We start from the raw sequence: 24,800 nt of genomic DNA, 5'->3' as shown, positions 1-24,800 counted from the left end.
CCATCAAAATTCAACATTTTTGCTTTGTACCATGTCTCATGTTTAGTACACTCATCATCTGGCAACAGAGACAACAAAGTTTGGTGCACTTTTCTGGTTTCATGATAAAAACCCATAAACCTGCTAAATTCCTCCTTTAGCTCATGTGAACGTGTTTCGTCATTTAACACGGCAATAACCCCCTCTTTCAGCGTTGAGAGTCTTTGCAACTTTGATTTTCTTTCCCCCTGCAAACTTTCAATTTTGTGACCTAGAGCTTTAAGTGTCATTTTTACCACACGTTTTTTCCCTTCAACCCCTTGCCCAACGTTGTCACGTTCAGCCACATTGTCCTCCTGTGGCTGTTTATGTTCGTCAGCGCACATTTGTGCTCCCTCCTCCTCCATTTGGAAAAGTCAAAGTTTTTCAACCGGCGCGCAAGTCAAGTCAAATAGTCACCAATGCATTGGATTTTGTCAATATTTGTGTGCACACATTTTAACAGTGGCCGTTTTGCTTTTGTTTATGTCGGCGCGCCGCTAAAACATACCACACAGGCAGGGGCGCCGAAAAGGGGGGGTAAAGGAGACAGATTCTAGGGGCCCATGATGGAGGGGGGCCCAGAGAGGCCCCTAATGATGATGAAATTATAATACAGAAAAAATAATGACACTGTGTTGGGGGTCCTGTAAAGATTATTTTCATGGGGCCCAAAATCCCTAGCAGCGCCCCTGCACACAGGTGTAGGACGGGCTCAACGCTGCTCCGCGTCCTCCTCCACGCACTGCACGCACGCGCGCTGCTTGGCTCGGTCGGATGATCTGCTGCTGCTGCTGCTGCTGCTGCTGGCTGCTGTCCCCAATGAGCGACCCTGTAGCTCTCCAGTGGGACTCGTAGCTGCCGATGCAGAGCTTGATTGCAGAAGGTCTCCGCCGCTTCGCCGATCCGTTTCCTGCGCCGCCGATCACCAAACAAACGTTGACAGTGGCCCGTGCGTTCCTCTTCCAAAACGAGCCTCGGAGCTTGTTGCTTCCCAATAAACAACTCGCGTTCCGATGAGGCAGTTTTTGACTAAGTGTAGCGGTAAGGTCCTAAACTATTACTGCTACTGGTTGCCGAATATAACTGAAGCTAGTTCAGACGTGTGCAGCTGGCTAATAATTGATGTCCAGAATTGTGTCCATGTTTAACAAAAATATTTATTAACATACAGCCACGTAAATCAAACTCACTTTGTAACAAAACCGGAAAATAAACGGGAGCAAAGAAATCATAGCCTGGCACAGTCAAAAACTGTTGCGCCTCCACTCAGCAACACCTGAGCAAGATCCCAGCCCCTCCCTAAGTAGACTGGCACTTGGCCTTGAGCCAACCCCTTTAGTGACGTCATGAATTTGACGGACAGAAAGCGTAAATGGCTCTAACATATATATATATATATATATATATATATATATATATATATATATATATATATATATATATATGTATGTACACACATATATATATATATATATATATATATATGTATGTACACACATATACCGGTATATATATATATATATATGTATGTACACACATATATATATATATATATATATGTATGTACACACATATATATACATATATATATATATATGTATGTACACACATATATATACATACACATATTTATATAAACATACATACACACACACATATTTTATATATATGTATATCCATACAGACACACATCGGCCCGCCCCTAGACAAATTACTTGGGTCTAAATAATTGCCCAGGTCTGTGTTTGAGGCTGGCAGTTAGCACTTAGAGTAGCTGTAATGTTGTGAATAAAACAGCTCGTTAAGACGGCAACTGGATACCTTCTTTTTTTTTGTTACATCGACACATGACACTCCAGAGCACACTTTTGTTTTTGCTAGTCTTCTAGTTAGAACAACAAACTCAACAGTATATAACGCTACTTCTGTACATGTATAGTATATTTGACATCAAAGACATGCACAGTAAGGATCATTTTAACCTGAATTTCAGAAGATGTGTTTTCATGCGTTCCAATCCAAATTAATTTCGGCATGAACCACCCGTCTCGATTGGAATGAAATTTTGATCCGAAAGTGTGTTCAGGTCAGAATATTCCGAATGGCGTGTTTACATGAAGCATTTTTATTCCGGTTAGGTTTTTAATCCGATTAAATGTGTCCATGTGCTACTGACGTACTGACATAATAACAAGGTCTGCTTTGCAAAATGAGCAAGATATTCATGTTTTTAACAAAAATAAGAGGAAATGTTTTCACACTTTACATGTTACCACTGGCGATGTTTTTGCGAGTGGCGATGCGGACCAGCGTCCGTAGGAAAAACACGAGTGCGCACGCGGTTCACGTTTGTTATTTTGTTTTACGGCATTGCAAATTGATGCTGCTTTAAAAAGTACTTGTATTGATGTAGACATGGTTTAGCTGGCTGACTTTGTCTATGACAGGGGTCGGCAACCCAAAATGTTGAAAGAACCATATTGGACGAAAAATACAAAAAAGTAATCTATCTGGAGCCGCAAACAATTTAAATAATTATATAAGTGTTATAATGATTGCAACACATGATGTAAGTGGCTTATTAGCTATATTAGCCTACTATTAAAATGACTATGTGTCGCAGGCTGACGCAAATCTTCAATGACAAAAATGTTGAAATGTAATATTTATTCTACACATTTTTACAACATTAGAAAACATTAGTTAAACTTCTCAGAGGGTGAGATAACTCCTGGAAATTACTGTCTTAGAATGGCCAAAGGTATAGAGGTGTCTAAGTTACAGGAAACGGCAGGCTGTCTTCTTCTAATGGATTTATTACAACCTTTGCAAGTGGTAACGTTTGCTGTGGTCTGGAACATGGCACACTAACACTATCAGAAATGCAGCCAATATTACATACAGATAATCCCTGCAAAAAATGTTCTATAGAATTTCTAAAGAATATCTCTATAGAATTTCTAATGAACTTTAGGACCGAAGTTCTATAGAATTTCTAAAGAATATCTCTATAGAATTTCTAATGAACTTTAGGACCGAAGTTCTATAGAACAGGATTCTAAAGAATGGTTCTATAGAACAGGGTTCTAAAGAATGGTTCTATAGAACAGGGTTCTAAAGAATGGTTCTATAGAACATGGTTCTAAAGAATGGTTCTATAGAACAGGGTTCTAAAGAATGGTTCTATAGATCTCCTCTAAAGAATAGTGCTATAGAAGAAAGTTCTAAAGAGTAGTTCTATAGAACAGGCTCCTATGGAATGGCTTTCTGTGGAATACGGTTCAGAATGATGTAGAAATGATTGGGCAGGCATTCTACAAAATCTGTGGTCTAACACTGGCAATGGAGAAAGACAAATATTGCAGTTGAATGAATGTTGACTTGTATTTATTATATACATGTAACTCAAATCTTGACGTAATAAATAAATGTCAGCAGCATAAATCAACATGATCACCGCGCTTCCCCGACTGTTAGAGACGGCTAGACGTCCAGCAGAATTTGTTTCTGAGGCCTTCTTTTTTTCCCATTTTCTGCGCAATGTTCAGTTTCACTCCAATGATTTTCTTTATCACATTTGCTTCACTTGAGGGATGGAGCTTCTTCACAAAATCTGAAAGATCAATAAAATATACCAGAATTAGTGTCTGCAGACACCAAGACACTAGCTGTCATGCAATGAGTTACACTATGGCATTTTTCAGCTCGATAAAGAGAGTGATGTCTATCATTTAATCAATGCAATGGATAGTCAACACACTGCATACATTGCATATCACGCGTTTCTATGCTGTAAGGCACTTGCACTGCTTGACGCACACAAAATCATATGTGGTGCAATCATGCCAGGCTTTACGAACTGCAACAAATCTGTATCAAATTCTGACAGTGCATGTACACTATTCATTAGCTATATAGAAAATCCATTCAGTGTGTGAAATATTTTTCAAATTATTTTCAGGATTTCACTTTCTTGTGAATCTTGTTGTGTACTTGATGGGTGTCCCCAATGGCGTTCGAACAATCACGAAAGTGCATTAATAGAATTCTAATAAAAATATTTAACTTCAATCTGATTGAAACCATATCCACATCGGGAAGGGGATCTGACACATTCCCTATCTAAAAGTCGTTCACTTCTCAACTTGCAGCAGAACTCACGGAAATTCCCGACGCTAGTTGTTAAATAGTAAGGCGGAGAATGCCGATATAAGATATCAAACGAGAAAAAGGTGTAGATATCCGTGCGCTGCGGTTTTTGCTTTGTCACTTGATGTTGGTTTCCGACGAGATCAAAGCTAATGTGACCACCCATGCCTATAAATCTGTCAAAACGAACATCTCGCAGTCAATTCATGGACCAAGCAGACTGGAAGCTATGGATATCTATACTTCATGCCAAACGATCACGGAACGACTTGGAGATAGGAAAAGGGTCAGGTCCACTTCCCTGATGTGGATATGGTTTTAATCAGATTGATTTAACTTATACTCACCAATAATAGCAGACACTTTCTTGTCATCCAGTTTTGGTTTCTCATGCTTATCCTTAAAAGCATTGGATTTTTTTCCTGTCAAGCTGCTGTTGGCCAGCTCCTCTCTGGCAGAGCGACAGCAGGACGTCGAGCTGATAGTATTGTTGCCTGACGTGATAAGTCGTCCATCTTCATTAGCAGGCCAGGAAGTCCTTTAATAGAAAAAAGTACATTGTGATGCAGACACAATAAAAAAAAAAATACATTAATAACATGAAGCTGGCGATATCCAAACCGCTCGGCTCTAACCCCAGCTATCATAATGTAAGGGTATTTTGATAGGAATCTTGTTCAAGTCAAGGGAAACATGGTAAGGAAGCAATCAAAGATGAAAAATATATATAACCATATATATTAATTCATCCTGACCACGCGAAGATTTAATATTTGTCGGTCAAGTATTAATCAGATATCCAGCTGAGACAAAATATCAAGAAGGAAGGGACGTAACTCTTGCTAATATAAGAGAAACACACAAAAACGGACGGACAGACAGACAAACAAACAAGTACCATATGTCCTCCCCTTATTTAGAGGGGAGGACATCACAACTTAGGATGTTGTATATGCAACAGTTCTGAAATTATCCCAAATCATAAATGGATTTTTATTGGAAAAAAGGGGCATAACTCTGGAAAATATTGTCCGAGACGACTCATTTTCGATAGGCTTCTTGTTACACTAAGATAAATAGATGTAACAAGTTTGGTTTCCGTACATGAAACGATTCTGTAAATATTGCGGTGACGGATGGACAGCCGTACATGACGACAATACCCGTAGGCCAAAGTTAGATGAAAATACAGTAATAAGAAAGTTATTTCATACATCGACATGTAAGCATATTTTCCATCAACCTATGATAATTACAATAACATACTTCTAGAATAAGAAAACCTACCTTCAACAACCCTCAATGCATCTCAAAGGGATTTGTTTTCCTCTCTCAACTGGAGGACTTCCTTCTTCAGGGATTCCATTTCTGTACATGTATCTTTCGGTGAAGTTCTTCCCAGCTGAAAATGTCAAAATAGTAAATCAAATGAAATAATTTGTATTATGATTAATTTGGGCGCTCATATGTTTTCCGGAAGCAATTTGTCCTGGATACGGCCCTGACAGCACCATATAAGTTTTACATGTATAAGCAACCTTGTAGGCACATTAATTTGAATATGCTACATGTACATGTAGCAGTAAGCCATTCACACAGTAGGCACTGTTCATCAGGTATTTGTAGTGTTATTTTCATATAAGTAAAAGTATAAACTTGTGTTTTAAACCAGTTGCCAGGGATGCAATTTTTACGTCCTCGATTTCAAATGAATGCTAGGCACTTGTGATTGTTTGCCTCGAGAGGGTGCTTTGATTAACCAATAAAATCCTATTCTATTCTATTCATGTACTCACAGCAGCAAGTTGGGCCTTCAATTGTGCCCGAGCATCATATCCCACAGCTGTACGGCTTACTTTCCTCTTTTTCTTCTGAAAAATCAAGATTAACAAGAAAACGTGTTCAGTTCTTTTATATGCCATTGAAGTGAAGAAATATGTTTGCAGAAATGATAGATTTTCGAGTACATGCAGAAAGTCTGTCAACACCTCAATTTGTCTTGAATATTATTCTGTCTGAGTTGGTCGAATTGAATCAAAATATTCAATAACTTTAAAGCCTACAATGAAACATGATTTGATTAACTTTTATGATAAAGAAAAACTGACAAGGTACTTCAAAAGTATGGGATTGAATCCTACAAAACCTCACACAGTTGAAACACCACTGAAATAGTGAGTGAGTGAATTAACGTTTAACGTCGCTTTCAACACTATTTCGGTCATATCGCGACGACACCACTGAAATAAAAGTACCTGCTGTCTGTCAGATAGAGTCTCCTCAACACTTTCATCCTTGCTCTCACTGTCTGATGACCAAGACTTTGGCTGTTTGTTTCTCTTGCCTCTGCCATATTCCAAATCACCAGTAAGGGGTACATCCTTGCCATCCTGAGCGGCTTTCAAATATGGCGTCAGTTCACGTGTCTTCTGTGTAAAAACAAATATGTGCCACATTAAGCTAAATTAAACTGTACAGTTAGTCATACATTTCAGCAGCAGATTGTTATCACTAAATTACTTTGGTATACCTACAGTTCTGATGATTCAGAAATTCACCTCAGCGAGAAACAAATTTCACCTTACTTTCCCTTATTTACAGGCTTACAGCCATATTAAAAAATTGTCAAGGTTAAGTCTGTACTATCATGACAATCACCTCAGCATTGCAGATTGAAACATTCAGTATACCAGGGCTGCACTGATGAGAAATTACTATCAATCATGGAAGAAAAAAAATTATATTAATTAAATTTAACTTTACATAAACAAAGTCGAAAGTTCAAGGTGTAAAATCAGAAGTACATTAAATATATCTATATTAAATATATCTATATTTATATGTACTTCTGGTAAAACGTATACTTTTTACTGAATTGAATTGAAAAGTTTTCAACTGTTTATTAATTACCACCAAATCTCAGAATTCTTGCCACGTATTTGGTTTGTGACTGCTTCCTTCCTCCTGCTTTGTTGAGTGGCCATGGAACTTGGACTTCTTCATCACTGTCCCAATTTTCTCCATTCATCTTCTCTCGAGAACCGCTCGTGGTTAATATACTATATTTCGTCTCGATGATCATCCTCCCCTTGCTTCCGTTTGGCGACCTGACTGGGGGCCAAACTCCTTCTCTGTGTGATCACACAAGCCTGACGTTACAAACAATGGAGGGATGATAATAATAATAATTATAATAATAATAATAAATGAGGCTAGTTTTGCTAGCTCACCATTTCCGCCCGTGCCTCGAAGCTGCTGTTTGGCTCAACGTTAGCCCGCTTGTGACGTCTCGCATCGCGCCTAGAAGACCCTAAACCTAAATGTGATGTTTAAGCCAACAAAGTTACCGTCAATGAACTCCGACGTGACTTGGGCAGCTTAGAAAGAGCGAGTGAAGTCAACATGGACGTTGTGGCCGCCATCACCAACTCAAACTGCCCGCGAAATCTGCTTTGCAACTACGGCAAGCGCGAAGGGGAAAAATAAATAATTTAAAAAAAAAAGTTGATTTGAAACATATTCGCACTTATTAGTGTCGGATATGAGAAACATTGATACAACGCGATTATTACCAACTATACATGAATTTGGTTGTGATTGCAGCCTTAAAACAGTTTTGTTATTTTATAACAAAACGAGAGCAGTTCTATCTATCGTGTTTGGGGGGGTGGGGGGGGGGGGGGGGTTTGTAATGTTACGGCGGGAAAAGTAGTAAACTAAATATAACATTGAACCATGCTTTTGAAAATGTATACATTTAAATCCTGGCAAATACTGACTTTTAACAATATAAATTGTTACTTACATGAGTTCGGTAAAGTGTTTTCCTATTGGGCTCCGTGAAGAAACGTGTCTGGGCTTGTTCTTCCACAGCTGCATGCAGGTACGTGGGCGGGTCCTGACGTTTTAGGTCTGATTTAAACCTTTGAACTGAGTTTTGCTAAATCAATTTATGTTGGAAGTCCAATAAAATTAATTTTATCACATAAAAAAGTAAGTTACGAAAATATTCACACTTTTTACTTATAGATAACTCAAAAACTCTAAAAATAAAAATAAATTGATTTATTGGAATAAATATACTTTTAAAAATAAAGTCTGCCGAATTCTGGGTGTCCGCCTTGAAATGACACCTCACAATTTTAAATGATACAAAATTAACATTTTCATAATTGAGGGAGACATCCTGCATTGTTCAAAAAACAAGCTCAAGTCTGGTGAATCAACTTAATGAGATTAATCAATGCTATGGTGATAGCGCTGCTGCCATTTTATAGAATTTTATTCCATGGAACAATCTATAGAACTTTCAGCAGATAAAGGATAATGTCTATAGAATTTCTGTTAGACATTCTATAGAATGCCCAGTTCTATAGAACAATCTATAGACCTTTCAGCAGATAAAGTAATGTCTATAGAATTTCTGTTAGACATTCTATAGAATGCCCAGTTCTATAGAACAATCTATGGACTTTTCATCAGATAATGTAATGTCTATAGAATTTCTATAGGATATTCTATAGAATTCCCAGCTCTATAGAACAGTGAAAAGACCTTCCAGCACATGAAGCTGATGTCTATAGAATTTCTATAGAATTTTGAATACATATTCTATAGAATCTTCAGTTCTAAAGAAATTCCGACGAAATTCTATAGCGTTCTATATATTTCTATAGAGATTCTATAGAACATTTTTTGCAGGGATAATATGTCATGAGACATGCAAATATAAATTAATGTAAGTATATGTGACCCACCCATAATGTGTCACATTTTTGTGTTGATATATTTATTTTATTTTATGGTTTGAATTCGTTTTTGGAGCTGTCATTCCACATTCATCAATATTCACATTGGTCAGTAGGGGGCAGCAGGGCGTTTCTTCCCAATTGAATGCGATCACCTACAGACCGGAAGTGTCTTGTCATTCTGACGAGAGCGACCAGTCTGTGACCAACTGAAACGTTCTGTGTGCTTATTTCCTCCTGTATAACAGGTTAGTTTTGGTAAAACAACTCACTGAATAATATCCATGTTTTTTTCTAAGTTTAAGTACACATTCTGATGGTGGAGCCTAACTCTAAAGTGTTTGTGAGTTGTAGTTTGTATTTGTGAATGAATCCGGTGCACAGCTGTATTAATCAATACAAAATGGCGACGTGAGTGCGCAATGTTTATATAGGAACTTTTGATCCTAATTCAGACTCCCAAATTAGAGCTCCTGTTTTCTTATTGATTTCATATGTATATTTGTATAATGTGTGTGTTCTGAAATAGGTTTTACATGCTACTTTGTTATGTTTAGACATGGTTATATAAGTTAAGCTCTCAGGAATGGTCAATGAACATTTCAAGTACAGTAACTTAAAGCTGCTATATAAGAAGAAGAATATGAAGAAAAGTAAAGTATTTAAATGAATGTTGCTAAATTGTGCATTAAGTTAAAGGTGAATATTCCTGAGAAAGACAAGACAGTGAAATAATGTCTAATTGAGCACTATATTGTATGTTTTGGAGTGATGATGTGGATATGTGAAAATATATGGCAAAGGCATACAGTATTGTTATGGTAATTATAACTCCAGTGATACAGTAACAGTTTAATGATAGTTTATTGAGTGTTTTGATGAAAATAGAGGTGAAGATAAAGTAAAAGACATTGACATGATAATACAAAGTGACAAAATATATGGGAAATTAAGTGAATTGTGGATTTGTAAATTCTGTTAATAAATTCTGACGAGAGCGACCAGTCTGTGACCAACTGAAACGTTCTGTGTGCTTATTTCCTCCTGTATAACAGGACGTTATTATCTGACTGCTTGTCCTGGCTACTTGGGACCTGCAACATATAGGAAATTAAATGAGCTCAAATCTACCTACAAACGAGGCATAATGATGCAATATGTACATACAGCTAGGCTTAATAGCATGTTAGCATCAATTAACCTGCAGTCATGCAGTGACCAAATATGCCTGATTAGCACTCTAACAATTTAATAACATCAAAAAGCTCACCTTTGTGCATTTACGCACAGAATAAAACCGTTGGTGGACAAAGAAAGACAAAGAAGGAGTGGTATAAAACTGGTCTTTCTGTGGCAGCATCGGAGAAAGTTATACATGTAAACAAACTGTTGAGTCACAGTCCACACAATGTTGAGTTCAAGAGCCGCTGAAATTAGTAGGACAAAACGGCGCTCGCCAAGTACTCTCACCAATGAAGCATAAAGACAAACATATTAAACTGTGGGCTTTCTAACATTTAGGAATGTTTGTGTCGTGTTTGTCCTACAGAAACCATATTACAATAAAAAAATATATTTTTCACTCAATTTTTGTTCTATTTCCGAACATTTTTGAAAAAGCTCGAATGAGCCACATGTGGCTCTAGAGCCGTGGGATGCTGACCCCCGGTCTAACATGATAGTTAAAAAGTAATTTTTCACACAACTTCGTCTCACACTTGTTCGCTAACTAGCAAGGCATAAGGTAACACTTACCGAGGCTGAGATGCATCCTCCCTCCAGATGTCCGATATCATCCTTCCGCTTTAAATGCTTGTGTATCACAGAATTACTGACATAAAGACAAGGTCCGCTTTGCAAAACGAGCAAGGAATTCATGTTTTTAACAAGAATAAGGAAATGTTCCTACACTTCACATGTTATCACTGGCGATGTTTTTGCGAGTGGCTATGCAGACCCACTTCCACCCAGAAAAACATGAGTATTGACGCCATGACTATTGTCGACAAATATAATTGCCGGCGACAATTTAATCGTTGCAGTCCATACATGTATGTGAAATATGCTATATATATATATATATATATATATATATATATATATATATATATATATATATATATATATATATTTAGCATATTTCACATTCAGTAACTTTTACGTAATTGTTAATATATATATATATATATATATATATATATATATATATATATATATATATATATATATATATATATATATTGCATCTGCCTCACAATACGAAGGTCCTGAGTAGTCTTGGATTCAATCCCGGGCTCGGGATCTTTCTGTGTGGAGTTTGCATGTTCTCCCCGTGACTGCGTGGGTTCCCTCCGGGTACTCCGGCTTCCTCCCACCTCCAAAGACATGCACCTGGGGATAAGTTGATTGGCAACACTAAATTGGCCCTAGTGTGTGGATGTGAGTGTGAATGTTGTCTGTCTATCTGTGTTGGCCCTGCGATGAGGTGGCGACTTGTCCAAGGTGTACTCCGCCTTCCGCCCGATTGTAGCTGAGATAGGCTCCAGCACCCCCCGCGACCCCAAAAGGGAATAAGCGGTAGAAAATGGATGGATGGATGGATATATATATATATACCGGTACAGTATATATATATATATATATATATATATATATATATATATATATATATATATATATATATGCGGAACCAATGAAAAACAAACTCTGGGCCGAAAATGACCCCTGGGCTGCACTATACAAACTGCTGCTGCATAATATAATTGTATAACTGTAAATAGAGTTATTCTTAACGTAAGTCAATTGATTTAATCTAAACCAGCCCATTACCACACCTGTATTGAAAACGATTCTGGTAGCAGAAAAACAAAATAAGTTTTACAAAAATAAAGCAGTTATGGTTTTGAGAAGGGCATCAAAAGAGTTTAGAATTATATTAAATATTAAACCCTTCAAATATGTTTTGTTATCAGGGACTTATTTTGTAAAAGTGAATAATTGTGAAACTAAACGGCTAAAAAAAGAATAATTACGTAAAAGTTACTGAAAGAGCAAAAGACAAATATTATTTCCAATTTAACATTAATACTCAGTTATGTTCATACTTTTATTACATTTATATTTATTATATTTTATATTGTTTACATAAATGTCCATCCATTTACTACCACTTGTCGCTCTCAGGGTTGCAGGGGGCCGGAACCTATCCCAGATGCACTTGGACAAAAGGCAGGGTACACCCTGGCCAAGTCGTCAAAATCCAAGTTAATATCAGGGCAAACAGACCTTAAATATTATTTTTCCATCCATCCATTTTCTACCGCTTATTCCCTTTGGGGTCGCGGGGGGCGCTGGAGCCTATCTCAGCTACAATCGGGCGGAAGGCAGGGTACACCCTGGCCAAGTCGTCAAAATCCAAGTTAATATCAGGGCAAACAGACCTTAAATATTATTTTTATTTTTCATTATTTATTTATTTATTTATTTTAATAGTCATTCATATGACTATTAAGTTATATTATTATTTGATTGGTGTTACTGACATAATAAATGTCCTCATGTCAGTGTAATTAAAAAAGCAAAAAACCCTTAAACAATGTAAACATGGTATTCAATCATTTACATTCACATTCACATTTTTTTATTATTGACGGTAAATGTCCTCATGTCAAAGTCAGAGTTACTAAAAGAGCAAAAGGAAAAAAGGCGTCAAACAAGAAACAAATATAAATGTTTACTCTCCTTACCAGAGGGTGGCGGTAATACACCCAAAACGTTCCATCCGTCTATTGAAGAAGAGGAAAAGGAAGAAGCAGAAGAAGAAGAAGAAGAAGAAGAAGGTTACCATCATCAAGAAGATGGCGTCGTTGACTGCAAGTCGTCCAACCCTCGGCGGTTTCAGTTTTGACAACTGTAAAAGGTAAACATTATTGGGAGAGAATGGAAGTATGTTTAAAGTAATGTTGGTCACTGAATCATTCACTATGTGGCCTTTGCCATGTTTTTGCTAGCACGTAGACTTTGTTTTAAGGCAATGACTCAGCTGTTTCGCTTTCCAATTGTATTAGCTTTGATGCTAAACAACAAGTAGAGCGTTCTCAACACCACCTTTCACGTTTGTATTCAGTAATACAACACTGGTATTGTGTTGCGTAAATCTATTAAAACATTCAAATTAAAACCGAAACCACGCTGGTCGTGCAGAAGCCAGTCGAGGGAACCGCCGCCAGTCACGTTGTAGTATCATATTGTCTAGGAAATGCTAATACACACAGAAATGAATAAATGATAACGGACAGAACAATGTTAAGTATATGTCTTCATGAATGATTCAGTATTTAATATGAACTGACCACTATGCAACTTTACAATTGCAACATAACTTATATATATATATATATATATATATATATATATATATATATAGCAGAACATAAAATAAATGACTAATTCGTCTTCCTTTAATTTCAATGAATAAACACTTAAGTTTAACAGTCACTACCCGTTTTATTCATCCACCCAAGAGTTTGTGCATACGCCACTTTTGCAACACGCATGCCCAAACATGACTTCTTGCCTTGCTAAGAAGTATTACAAAAGTAACAAATGTGCATTCAAAGTATTGGGATAGCCAAACTCATGTTCGACGAATTGACCATTTGAAATTATTGGTGGGAAATGCAAGCTTATTTACTTAAGGCAGTGGAACCACTAATGACAAATGTCACCCAGAGTCAAAGCAAAGATAAAAATGGTTGCTTCAAATTGTAATAATGAACGATGTGGATGAACAAAAGACATCTTAATTTTAAAGTGTAGTTGTCATTTGAGATTATCAGTTGATACTTTGCGAACGGTTGTTTTAAAAATAAAAAAAAATCAACATAATTACGCAAATACCCATCCATTTTCTACCGCTTATCCCGTTCGGTGTCGCGGGGGGTGAAGTGAAGTGAATTATATTTATATAATGCTTTTTCTCTTGTGACTCAAAGCGCTTTACATAGTGAAACCCAATATCTAAGTTACATTTAAACCAGTGTGGGTGGCACTGGGAGCAGGTGGCACTGGGAGCAGGTGGGTAAAGTGTCTTGCCCAAGGACACTACGGCAGTGACAAGGATGGTGGAAGCGGGGATCGAACCTGGAACCCTCAAGTTGTTGGCACGGCCGCTCTACCAACCGAGCTATACCGCCCGCTATACCGGGTGTTAGAGCTTATCTCAGCTGCATTCGGGCGGAAGGCGGTGTACACCCTGGACAAGTCGCCACCTCATCGCAGGGCCAACACAGATAGACAGACAACATTCACACTCACATTCACACACTAGGGTCAATTTAGTGTTGACAATCAACCTATCTCCAGCTGCATGTCTTTGGAAGTGAGAGGAAGCCGAAGTACCTGCAGGGAACCCACGCAGTCACGGGGAGAACATACAAACTCTACACATATATTTAGGAAGAAAAACGCTGTCAAGTATGGAACAGAAGTTGCTGACTTTTGACGCATGCGCAAACAGATCTGGCAGTGACAGGAACATGTCTGCGCGTCTGATCATATCAGGTTTAGATTGTTGCGGCTGTCACGCAGACACTACATTTTAACTTGACAAAAGAGCAGACTCAAACTGCATACACTGAACAAAAATATTAACGCAAAACTTTGGTTTTTGCTTCCATTTTACATGTATTAACGCAACACTTTGGTTTTTGCTTCCATTTTACATGAGTTGAACTCAAAGATCTAAAACTTCTTCAATATACACAAAAGGCCTATTCCTCTCAAATATTGTTCAGAAATCTGTCTAAATCTTTATTAGTGAGCATAATCATATAATCATCCATCTCACCTCACAGGTGTGGTATATCAAGATGCTGATTAAACACCATAATTATTGCACAGGTGTGCCTTAGGCTGCCTACAATAAACGGCCACCCTTAAATGTGCAGTTTTATCACACAGCACAATGCCACAATGTCGCAAGTTTTGAGGTCGCATGCTGACTGCAGGAATGTCCACCAGAGCTGTTGCCCATTAATTGAATGTTAATTTCTTTACCATAACCCATCTCCCAAGGAGTTTCAGAGAAATTGGCAGTACAACCAACTGGCCTCACAGCTGTAGACCACGTGTAACCACACCAGCCCAGAACCTCCACATCCAGCAGGTGCACCTCCATGATCGTCTGAGACCAGCCACCCAGACAATTGATTTGGATAACCAAATAGTTTCTGCACAAACTGCAAGAGAATTTCCCAAGGAAGTTCATATGCATGCTTGTTGTCCTCATAGGGGTCTCGCCCTGACTGCAGTTCGTTCAATGCCTGTGGGTATTGATGGACAGCTAAGATCGAGACATTGCACAGTGTTTACCTTATCACATTATTATGCGCGGATTGCAAGGTCTTGTGAAAGTCTGCGCTATTTTGTTGCACAGCACAGCCGCAACAGAACTGCAGTGGGGTTTGCCGGATGACAGATGGTGGTGCCGTAACGTGGCGGTCAGGTTTTACTGTTGTTCCGTATCCTGTGAAAATCAGTGTTAAAGCAGAGGGGTTGGCTTTCAAAGCAAAAGTATGTATAAAACAGAATTTTTTAAAATCCACATTACCAATCAAAGCATAACATGCCGTTCGGTTGCTGAAGGAGAAAAGGAATGCACAAAACATCTATTGTGTGTTGTGCACCAAAGAAAACTGCAGAAGTATATAATTGTGTAAACATGTATACTTTCATATTTTATAGTGTTTTTTGTTTTTGCAGAAATGCATTCCTTGATGATAAAGCGAAGGAATTGGGTTGTAGTTTGCCTGCTCCTCGTAAGACTGGAACTACAATTTGTGGCATTGTGTTCAAGGTGAGTGAAACAATCTTAAAGCAAAATTACAATACAGTGATACCTCAATCACATGTGCATCAGCTCACCATTTTTTGGGGATATGAGCGTTTTCTCTGATTATTGTTACGCTTTAGGTCCCCTTCGCGAGTTGGTGTAGGCCAGTGGTTAATTTTTTTTCTGTCATGCCTACACTAGGGGGACATAATTTTTTCCTACCGAATGCTCAGTCTGTGTGGCTCTCAAAACAGAAAAATAATGGCAATGATATACTGAAATGTGCATTTTTATACGGATACTAAATGAAATACCTACCTCTCACGACAGTTTGAGAAGTACTGGCATGGTGGATATCACAATGGATCCTGTGAGATCTAACCAAAACATCTGGTGTCTCACTAACTCGCTAGCAGTCAGACCCGGCTGCAAAAAACATTTAACGAGCGGGCATTACATTTTTTAAAGGGGGTGAAGTTTTATAATGAAATGGCCTAATAAAATGACTAAATAATCTATTTTGATATTTTAAAGACACATTTTTGTGTTTTTGTTAATGATTGTTTTTAATATTTTATTTTTTTCAAATTAAATAATGCTTTCAGACGTATTTATTCAGTATTGATATTTTTTCTCTTGGCAAAAATAAAACAGCCAACTTCAATGGGGTTCACGTGCGTCATCATTTTGACACCCTTGTTTGACCTACCGGTAATCTTACGTGTGATTGTAATGTGAAACATGTACATTAAATAACAAAATACAAAAATTTTTTTTTTTTGTGTGTGTGTGTAATGATTGTACTAGCATGAAACAGTCCGTCAATACATTACTGCATTCCCTGGATTCACGCGCATGCGCAGATGCAGGGGGTGTATGAATTCATTGGGGGCCCGCCGAGGGAGTCGCAGAAGTGAAACAAGATGACAGGCCAGCATGGAGCTCTGTGCATATACACGATGGCCTTTGGCGTGGGTGGTTGCTGCTTCGCAGGCTTCATGACAAGTTGCTGTTGCTTTTGTGTAACGGCAGCTGTGAAAATTACTGATTTGATATGAAGCGAGGCCTACTTTTTAAATGTTAATATCGCCGACAATTGCCCTCATTTAATTGTGGTGCCCAAAATCTTGATTGTGATTAAATTGAGTAATTGTACAGCATTAGGGTAGTTTTATATCCAGGTCAATACAGTAATTAAACGTTCCATGGGTCTGTGAATTGAAACATTGTTGGCATTTTTTGTGAAGGATGGGATCATCCTGGGAGCTGACACCAGAGCCACCGAGGGCATGGTAGTGGCTGACAAGAATTGCTCCAAGATACACTACATCTCACCCAACATCTAGTAAGTCAAGTGGTTGAAGGTGTGCATTAGGAAGTAATGAACAATTAATGTCGTGCTTTAGTTTTTCAAATGTTCACCAAAACCGGAATGAAAGCTTAAAAGTTTTCAGACTGTTCTTGTGTTGTCTAGTTGTTGTGGAGCAGGAACAGCTGCAGACACAGAAATGACCACTCAGATTATCTCCTCCAATCTGGAACTGCATGCCCTCTCCACAGGCAGACTGCCTCGTGTGGCTACCGCCAACCGCATGTTTAAGCAAATGCTTTTCAGGTACGCTGCATCGTCTCAAATATTGTAGAAATACAAGCAACTCATACCCAACTTGTACCATTGAGAATTAAAATTAGGGCTTTAACGATACATCCATAATCTGTTTTGCACTACGAAACTACACAGGTGTACAGATTTCCCTCCCCTTAACCATTGGCCACCTTTGGCTAGCAGTTGTGCCAAGCCGTTTACTTTGCAAAGCTTGACAGCCAGTTAACCGCACACAATAAGCTCACAATTTTGATCTTTCTTTGTATTTTAGTTAAGTAATTTACACAAGGTAAACATGGTAGGCTACAGGCTACGAGAAACTAGCAGCTACACAACAGTTGTACACAACACAATAGAACCCAAGTTAGACACGTGTAATAAGTGTCCTTAATTGAACAATATTGCAGTCTAACGTCACATTCATCAATACAGTCAATTATTAGAAAGCATCCAGTAACAAACGTGTCCGCATACATCTTGCGGCGTCATGCGCCTAATTTATAAAATTATTGTGACCACTAGTTTTCCACAAAAAACAAGTTAGCGCTCTACTTCAAAAGCATAATTATGCCACAAGGTTAGTGTTTTACCATTGTTCTGAGTATTTTACCTTAAACAAACATTTTCTTACATTCTACACTTAAAAATAAAAGTATATACTAAGATTTGTGCTGATATTATTTTGGATTAATATCGGTATTATATCAGAATTGAAAAAGTTGTATCGGTACACCCTTAGTACTGTTACACCCTATTGATTATACTTCTATTTATTTCAAAGGTTTGTAACGTTGATCTTTTGATTCAGGTATCAGGGGTACATTGGGGCTGCTCTTGTCCTAGGTGGAGTGGACTGTAACGGTCCTCATCTTTACAGCATCTACCCTCACGGCTCCACTGACAAGCTCCCATATGTCACCATGGGTCAGTTTGTTCTTTTGTTTTAAAGGGGTTGTATTGTGATTTTATTTGTTCTACATTTAAACACTTCCTTGTAGTCTACATACCATTTAATGGTGGTTCTTTAGTCAAAATTTTGCTTAGATTATTTTTTACAGAACATTTTCAAGCCGCTTTCTGACCGTCTCTTTCGGATGTGCCGTTTTGTGGGCAGTCTTAATTGCAAGGCTCCACTTTGACTGCATCTTCTCCCCGCCAGCCATGTTGTAGTTTTTAGCGCTTCCATATGGAGTCTGCTGACAGATAAAAGTTTGAACTATACGCTACTTTGTATTAGAAATGGCAACAATGAATGCATGTCCATGTACAACCCAGTCTACTCCACAACAAGAGGTGACTTTTTTACCAACCAGTGATGTCTCTAGATGGGAAAATCCAAACGGGTCGTTTGGAGGAAATATGAAAGAAGGCAAGATTGTTTGATAAATATTTTTGCAATGCCTCCATGGCTTGATTTCAAATTTTCCGGACAAATGCAGATCACAAATACACAACAGGAGCTACCAATAGGTAAGAAAAGTTGGTTTGCCCAATAGGGCACCTATTGATATAAAAGACAATCGCAACAAATTCAATCCATATTCATTCATTAGCATATAACACTCCTAATGGAAGGTATTTGTAAGTATTTGCACAGCTTTAGTTTTCGTCTTAATTAATTCAACTGTAAGACACCACTCCTGAGTGGAACTGTTGTTTTTTTACTTTTACTCACTTTTTTTCTTTTCGCCAAATATTTGTATTGTCATTGTGAAAGGCTGACATGGTATACAAGGACACACAGCTCAGAACAATTCACATAACATGGAGTAACCGTCATTTAAAATTAATGGTCAACACTTGACAGTCAAAATCAGATGTATTTGCCAAGTATGTTTAACACACCAGGAATTTGACTTGGTAGACTTCAGCAAATAGAATAGTATCGAACAAGCTTTTCTTTTTCTTTGCGTTTTTTAAAAGTTTTGCCTTTAGAAGACAATACTGTCAAAAGTTGTGCTGTTTGCTTGGACCTGCAAAAGTGGCAGAAAAAACGAAAGTCCTGCTGAGAACCAGAATCCCCCACAGTGACCATTTGTGTTTGGGTATCAGGGTTGAACTTGTTTTGCCATATATGTGATTACAGTATTTGAAGGAAGTCTCCGGTGACAGGGAAGTGTTGTAATTATAAACTTTCACATTTTTATCCTTCGATGTAATGACAAAAAGACAAGACAGAACAAGACTTGTTTCTAAGGATGGGTACTGAATTTTGTATTTTTATAGGTACTCTCCAAATTCCAATTGATGTAAAAACCAAATGGTAGCATATTTCTATACCTTTTTTTTCCACACGTGAGGCCTCGTCCGGTAACAGACTGGGCATCGACATAGGGACTTGGTGACCAAACAGGCACATTCGTTGCGGACTGCCTTGAGGTAATGTTGCAATTTTTAATGTTGACAAATGCCTGATAGAAAACTTTTAAAAGTGAGGCTCTATTTTCAAAATTTGCAAGCTCAATGCTACGCCGTAGACATGTTAGCAATTAGCATTAGCAATTTTACATGACGATTTCAACATCTCCAAATTTGGTTATAAAAACTACAACTAATATGCATGTTACACTCAAACAGCTGGTGTTTACAAATACAAATATAGTATTAACACTTCGTAGGCCTCAAGACATGACTGGCACATTCAATTGAGTGGCAAAGACTACTTCCTGACTTCTATGACACACCTAGGACAAACTGAAATAATGCGTACATGCAAATGAGACTCTAAAGTGTAATAAAACAAGATACAACAACATGACAGCGCAATTATCAGCTTAGTGTTAAGTGTTGAATTAAAAAAATTTTTTTTTATCATTAAGTAAATATTACCGAATGTACATGGTCAATGTGGCAAAAATTGGTACCGGTATCGATTCGGTTTAATCTGTATTCTTCCATAATTGTTAGTACCATTTTTACTGTTGTGATGGAAAGATGTTTTTGAATTTAGAACATTTAATAATGTTTTTAACATAAGCGTCACTTTTTTTTTTTTTTTTTTTTTTAACCTGCTCACTCCTGAGGAAATGTGTTAAATGAAACATTTATTAACTGAACAAATAAAAGAGGATGACATTTGTGTTCTGGAAAATGGTTCTTTTAAGGCAAATTACCAATTACCAATTTTTACCAACTGTCATTTCTTAGGGTCTGGATCCCTGGCTGCCATGGCAGTGTTTGAAGACCGATACAAGCCCAACATGGAAGTCAGTCCATCAGAAAAACTTTGATTCATTCCAGTCATATAAGATTCACTTAGTTTTTCATTCCGGCACTAATTGTTGTTTAATGCATTGGATGAAAGGAAGCGGACGCCAAGAAGCTTGTACGTGATGCTATCGCTGCAGGAATCTTCAACGATCTGGGTTCTGGCAGCAACATAGATTTGTGTGTTATTACCAAGGATCAGGTGGACTACATTCGACCCCACGATGAGGCCAACAAGAAGGGCATCAGGTCAGAACAAGAATATTTTTTACTTGTATTAGTGCTATCCCGATGCAAGGTAAAAATGTGTCTTTTGTCTTTAGAACTGGTGACTACAAGTATAAAAGAGGAACCACAGTTGTGCTGACCAAGCAGGTGACACCATTCAACCTGGATGTGATGGAGGAAAGTGTACAAACTATGGATACTTCCTAATAGAAATGTATTTATTTTGGTAAATGCAATGTCACTGCTTTCTTTTCAATAAAATTCACATGTTCTCCATTTTTTTCATTTACATGTGTATATAAACATGTATTGTGAAAGTACCACATTAAAAACATGTGAAATAGGTGCAAGGCAAGGGAGATCAATAACCAAAGAGAACTGATTGTTTCTGATTTGACATATGTAAGCTTTACTTCAAGTAATGTAAATATTAGTTTTCATACTGTATATGTAGTTATGTTTTTGCACAAATGAAGACATTTCATTCTTTTATGAAAACCAGGGCAAATATTTACTGCCCGACAATTAAAAAAATCAGTTTAAACATTTAATGCATTTATTTGAACTATGTACAGCTGTTATTCAGCTTTCAGGTAAATTTCACAATGCTAAACTAGGGTTTAATTTAACAAAAAAATATGTTTGAACTGTCCAATCACAAACATTAAATCTACAATTTTCCAAAAGTTTTTTTATTTATTGATATTGACAAAAACCTATGTTTGTATGTGGATTAAATGAAAACCCACGGAAAAATAAGCTTATTTAAGATAATTAGTTTTGTTTGGATGTAACCTTTACAGATGAACTTATTCTGAACTTTTCAAAACTTTTGAATGCTCAACTGTTGAATGTTTCACTCTTTTTACACAATTTGTTCTGTTCTCCGACAAAGTCAACAGGTATGTTTGTTTTTATGACTACCATTCTTTCTGTATCACTGTTGCAACCTGCTGGTGACACTCGAAGCTCAGTGGCCACTTCACTCTGAGAACATGTTAGAAACCTGGCAATGCTGGGGTACTGTTGATCATTTCATCTTTTTTTTTTTACCATATTCTTTTAATTCGCTTTTTAAAAAACTCGGAAAGTATCACTATGGATTTTGTTTTACCTTAAAATTGCAATGGAAAGCCTGACGACGTATCTGTCACTAAAAGACGCTCAATAACACTATTACAATGATTTTAAATACATACGTTTTTGTTTTTTTTATCCAAAAGTACATTTGTAACATTACACATATTTTACAACAATTAATATATCATTTTTAAAATATCACAAATGTATATTGCTGTGTTCCACTCGCCATCATTTGACTTTGAATTGTTTATTTGTTAAATAAATAAAAAAAGATGAGTAATTTGTAATAATACAACGAAATTTGACTAAACCCCCTCATAAATAAAGTCGCTATCAAATCACGCGACCCTCGCGCGGGCGTTGCTAAGAACTGTGGGAAATGTAGTCAAAACTCAGACTGTTGCTCATTGTACGACTACCTGCACTACATTAGGACTACAACTCCCAAGATACCATATTTGTCGCCGTCTTTGATGGCGAAACTGTATATTTGGACATTTCTGTGACATGTTCAAAACAAATAGCCGCTAATGGCGTCTTTCTAATCGCCCTTCTGCTGTGAGCCAAAGTGTTGAGTAAGGAAAGATGGAGTCCAGAATCAAGTAAGAACAACTTGCTACTTCTAGCGCTGCTGTCTTTAGCGTGTGTGCTGCCGTTAGCTTGTTCAAAGTGACCAAAATGCTTGCATTACGTACACTTTCTGACTTTTGGACACAAATGTGGACAATACCTCAAACAATTATCAAAAAACAACAACATCGTTCACAACATCAGCTATTTCGTTTAATTTCAGGATGTTAGGTGCTTTAGGAGTACACTAAAATGCTGATAAATGCATGAACGTCTTGCTTATCAACACACTGTCAAATATGTGTCATATTTATAAACACAACACCCCGCGACCTCGAGAGGGATAAGCGGTAGAAATGAATGGATGTATGGAAACACTCAACACACTGTCATATTTGTATCATCTTTACAAACAACTGTCATATTTATAGTGTAACATCTTTCAACTCTCATCTTTACAACATATTTTAAACACAACACATTGTCATATATTTATCCTATCTAAAAACACAACTGCCATATTTAACTAATACAATATTTAACTAATACAAAAAAAACAAAAAACACTCGGTCATATTGATCATATTTAGTAAACAAACATATTTATATAAAATTTGAAAAACACAAAATTATGTTATATACATCATATTTACAAACAACTTATATATATCGTATTTAAAAAAGTAAAAACAAATGTCATACATTCTATTCAATAAACAATTGTCATATAATTTATATCATATTTGAAAAACAACGCACTGTCATATTTACATCAATTATTTTAAAACAACACTGTCACGATATTTATCATTTTGTGACCTTGGGCAAGACACTTTACCCACCTGCTCCCAGTGACACCCACACTGGTTTAAATGTAACTTAAATTTGTAGACAATGGGTTTCACTATGTAAAGCACTTTGAGTCACTAGAGAAAAACGTTATATAAATATAATTCACTTGAACCCACTTTTTTCATACTTGAATAATATTAAAACACAAAACTCATATATTTACCCTATTTATAAACAGAACTGTCATATTTGTATCATATTTAAAAACTATTAATTAAAAAAATGACAGTCATGTTTTTAAATACAATAAATACTTGACAGTGTGTCGTGTATTTATCCTATTTAAAAACACGACTGTCATATTTGCATCATATGTAACACACACTGTCATATATCATAATTAATAAACAACTATCATATTTGTATAATATTTAGAAACCACAACACCCTGTCATATATTTATTTAATTAAAAAACACAACTGTCATTGTATTTAAAAAACAACACACTGTCATCTAGATCCTATTAAAAAACTGTCACATTGGTATCATGTTTAAAAAAAAAAAAAACACGGTCCGGTATTTATTCTGTTTGAAAACACATTTGCCATGTATATTATATATTTAATAAACAGCTGTCATATAATGTGTATCCTATTTGGTAATATAACAGTGTCTGTCATACAGGCATACACACAGTGGGTACGGAATGTATTCAGACCCTTTTAAATGTTTCACTCTTTGTTTCAGTGCAACCATTTGCTAAAATCAAAAAGTCAATTTTATTTCTCATTAATTTACACTAAGTACCCCATCTTGACAGAAAAAACAAAAATGTCGATTTTTTTTGCAAATTGATTAAAAAATAAATACTGAAATATCACATGGTCATAAGTATTCAGACCCTTTGATCAGAAGCACCCTTTTGAGCAAGTACCACCATGAGTCTTTTTGGGAATGATGCAACACCTTCTTCACACCTGGATTTGGGGGTCCTTAGCCATTCATGTTGCTGATTCTCTACAGTTCTGTCAGGTTGGATGGTGAACATTGGTGGACAGCCATTTTCAGGTTTCTCCAGAGATGATTCCTGCCACCCTCCTCAAAGGGTTTATGTCAGGGCTCTGGTTGGGCCAGTCAAGAATGGTCAAAGAGTTGTTCCGAAGCACTCCTTTGTAATTTTAGCTGTGTGCTTAGGGTCATTGTCTTGATGGAAGGTGAACCTTCAGCCGAGTCTAAGGTCCTGAGCACTCTGGAAGAGGTTTTCTTCTTGGATATCTGTGTACTTGGCCGCATTCATCATTCCTTCAATTGCAACCAGTCGTCCTGTCCCTGCAGCTAAAGAACACCCCCATTGCATGATGCTGCCACTACCATGTTTCACTGTTGGGATTGTATTGGGCAGGTGATGAGCAGTGCCTGGTTTTCTCCACACATACAGCTTAGAATTAACGCCAAAAAGTTCAATCTTGGTCTTATCAAACCAGAGAATTTACTTTCTCAAAGTCTGGGAGTCCTTCATGTGTATTTCGGCAAACTCTATGCAGGTTTTCATGTCTTGCACTG

The 24,800-nt window shown here is 37.1% G+C and overlaps 2 protein-coding genes and 1 long non-coding RNA gene across 4 annotated transcripts in view; 2 read left to right on the top strand and 1 right to left on the bottom strand.

Moving 5' to 3' along the window:
• Window positions 1–3,437: 3,437 nt before the first annotated feature.
• Window positions 3,438–8,123, bottom strand: LOC133619790 (uncharacterized). 2 transcript variants are annotated; one of them, XR_009817462.2, is made up of 8 exons: window positions 7,976–8,123; window positions 7,401–7,486; window positions 7,081–7,301; window positions 6,426–6,599; window positions 5,967–6,041; window positions 5,458–5,572; window positions 4,518–4,708; window positions 3,438–3,634 (listed from the first exon to the last, which is right to left on the bottom strand). It is a non-coding gene; the product is annotated as an uncharacterized lncRNA (long non-coding RNA). The 2 variants fall into 2 exon arrangements; XR_009817461.2 differs by lacking the exon at window positions 7,976–8,123 and having other exon boundaries at window positions 7,401–7,827.
• Window positions 8,124–9,126: 1,003 nt separating this feature from the next.
• psmb7 (proteasome 20S subunit beta 7) lies at window positions 9,127–21,067 on the top strand. The gene is made up of 9 exons (XM_061980588.1): window positions 9,127–9,166; window positions 12,668–12,837; window positions 15,681–15,774; window positions 16,998–17,095; window positions 17,225–17,365; window positions 18,165–18,280; window positions 20,504–20,562; window positions 20,661–20,812; window positions 20,887–21,067. The coding sequence occupies exons 2-9, from the start codon at window positions 12,776–12,778 to the stop codon at window positions 20,996–20,998; spliced, it is 834 nt and encodes a 277-aa protein (XP_061836572.1). The 5' UTR covers window positions 9,127–9,166; window positions 12,668–12,775; the 3' UTR covers window positions 20,999–21,067.
• A 1,266-nt stretch (window positions 21,068–22,333) lies between these two features.
• Window positions 22,334–24,800, top strand: part of dennd1a (DENN/MADD domain containing 1A) — a 129,285-nt gene continuing 126,818 nt past the window's right edge. Inside the window, exon 1 of the mRNA XM_061980586.1 lies at window positions 22,334–22,476. Within this exon, the coding sequence (XP_061836570.1) occupies window positions 22,460–22,476 (17 nt within the window). The 5' untranslated portion in view covers window positions 22,334–22,459. The remainder of the gene's footprint in view (window positions 22,477–24,800) is intronic.

Source organism: Nerophis lumbriciformis, linkage group LG20 (genome assembly GCF_033978685.3).
Source record: "Nerophis lumbriciformis linkage group LG20, RoL_Nlum_v2.1, whole genome shotgun sequence".
Lineage (NCBI taxonomy): Eukaryota > Metazoa > Chordata > Actinopteri > Syngnathiformes > Syngnathidae > Nerophis > Nerophis lumbriciformis.
Note: the sequence above shows the minus strand (reverse complement) of the source record. Positions and strands in the feature narration are given on the sequence as shown.

Coding starts and splice junctions, on each gene's coding strand:
- psmb7 (XM_061980588.1), top strand. CDS start 12,776: ATGGCGTCGTTGACTGCAAGTCGTCCAACCCTCGGCGGTTTCAGTTTT. Junction 12,838..15,680: donor AGTTTTGACAACTGTAAAAG/GTAAACATTATT, acceptor TTGTTTTTGCAG/AAATGCATTCCTTGATGATA. Junction 18,281..20,503: donor GCTCCCATATGTCACCATGG/GTCAGTTTGTTC, acceptor GTCATTTCTTAG/GGTCTGGATCCCTGGCTGCC.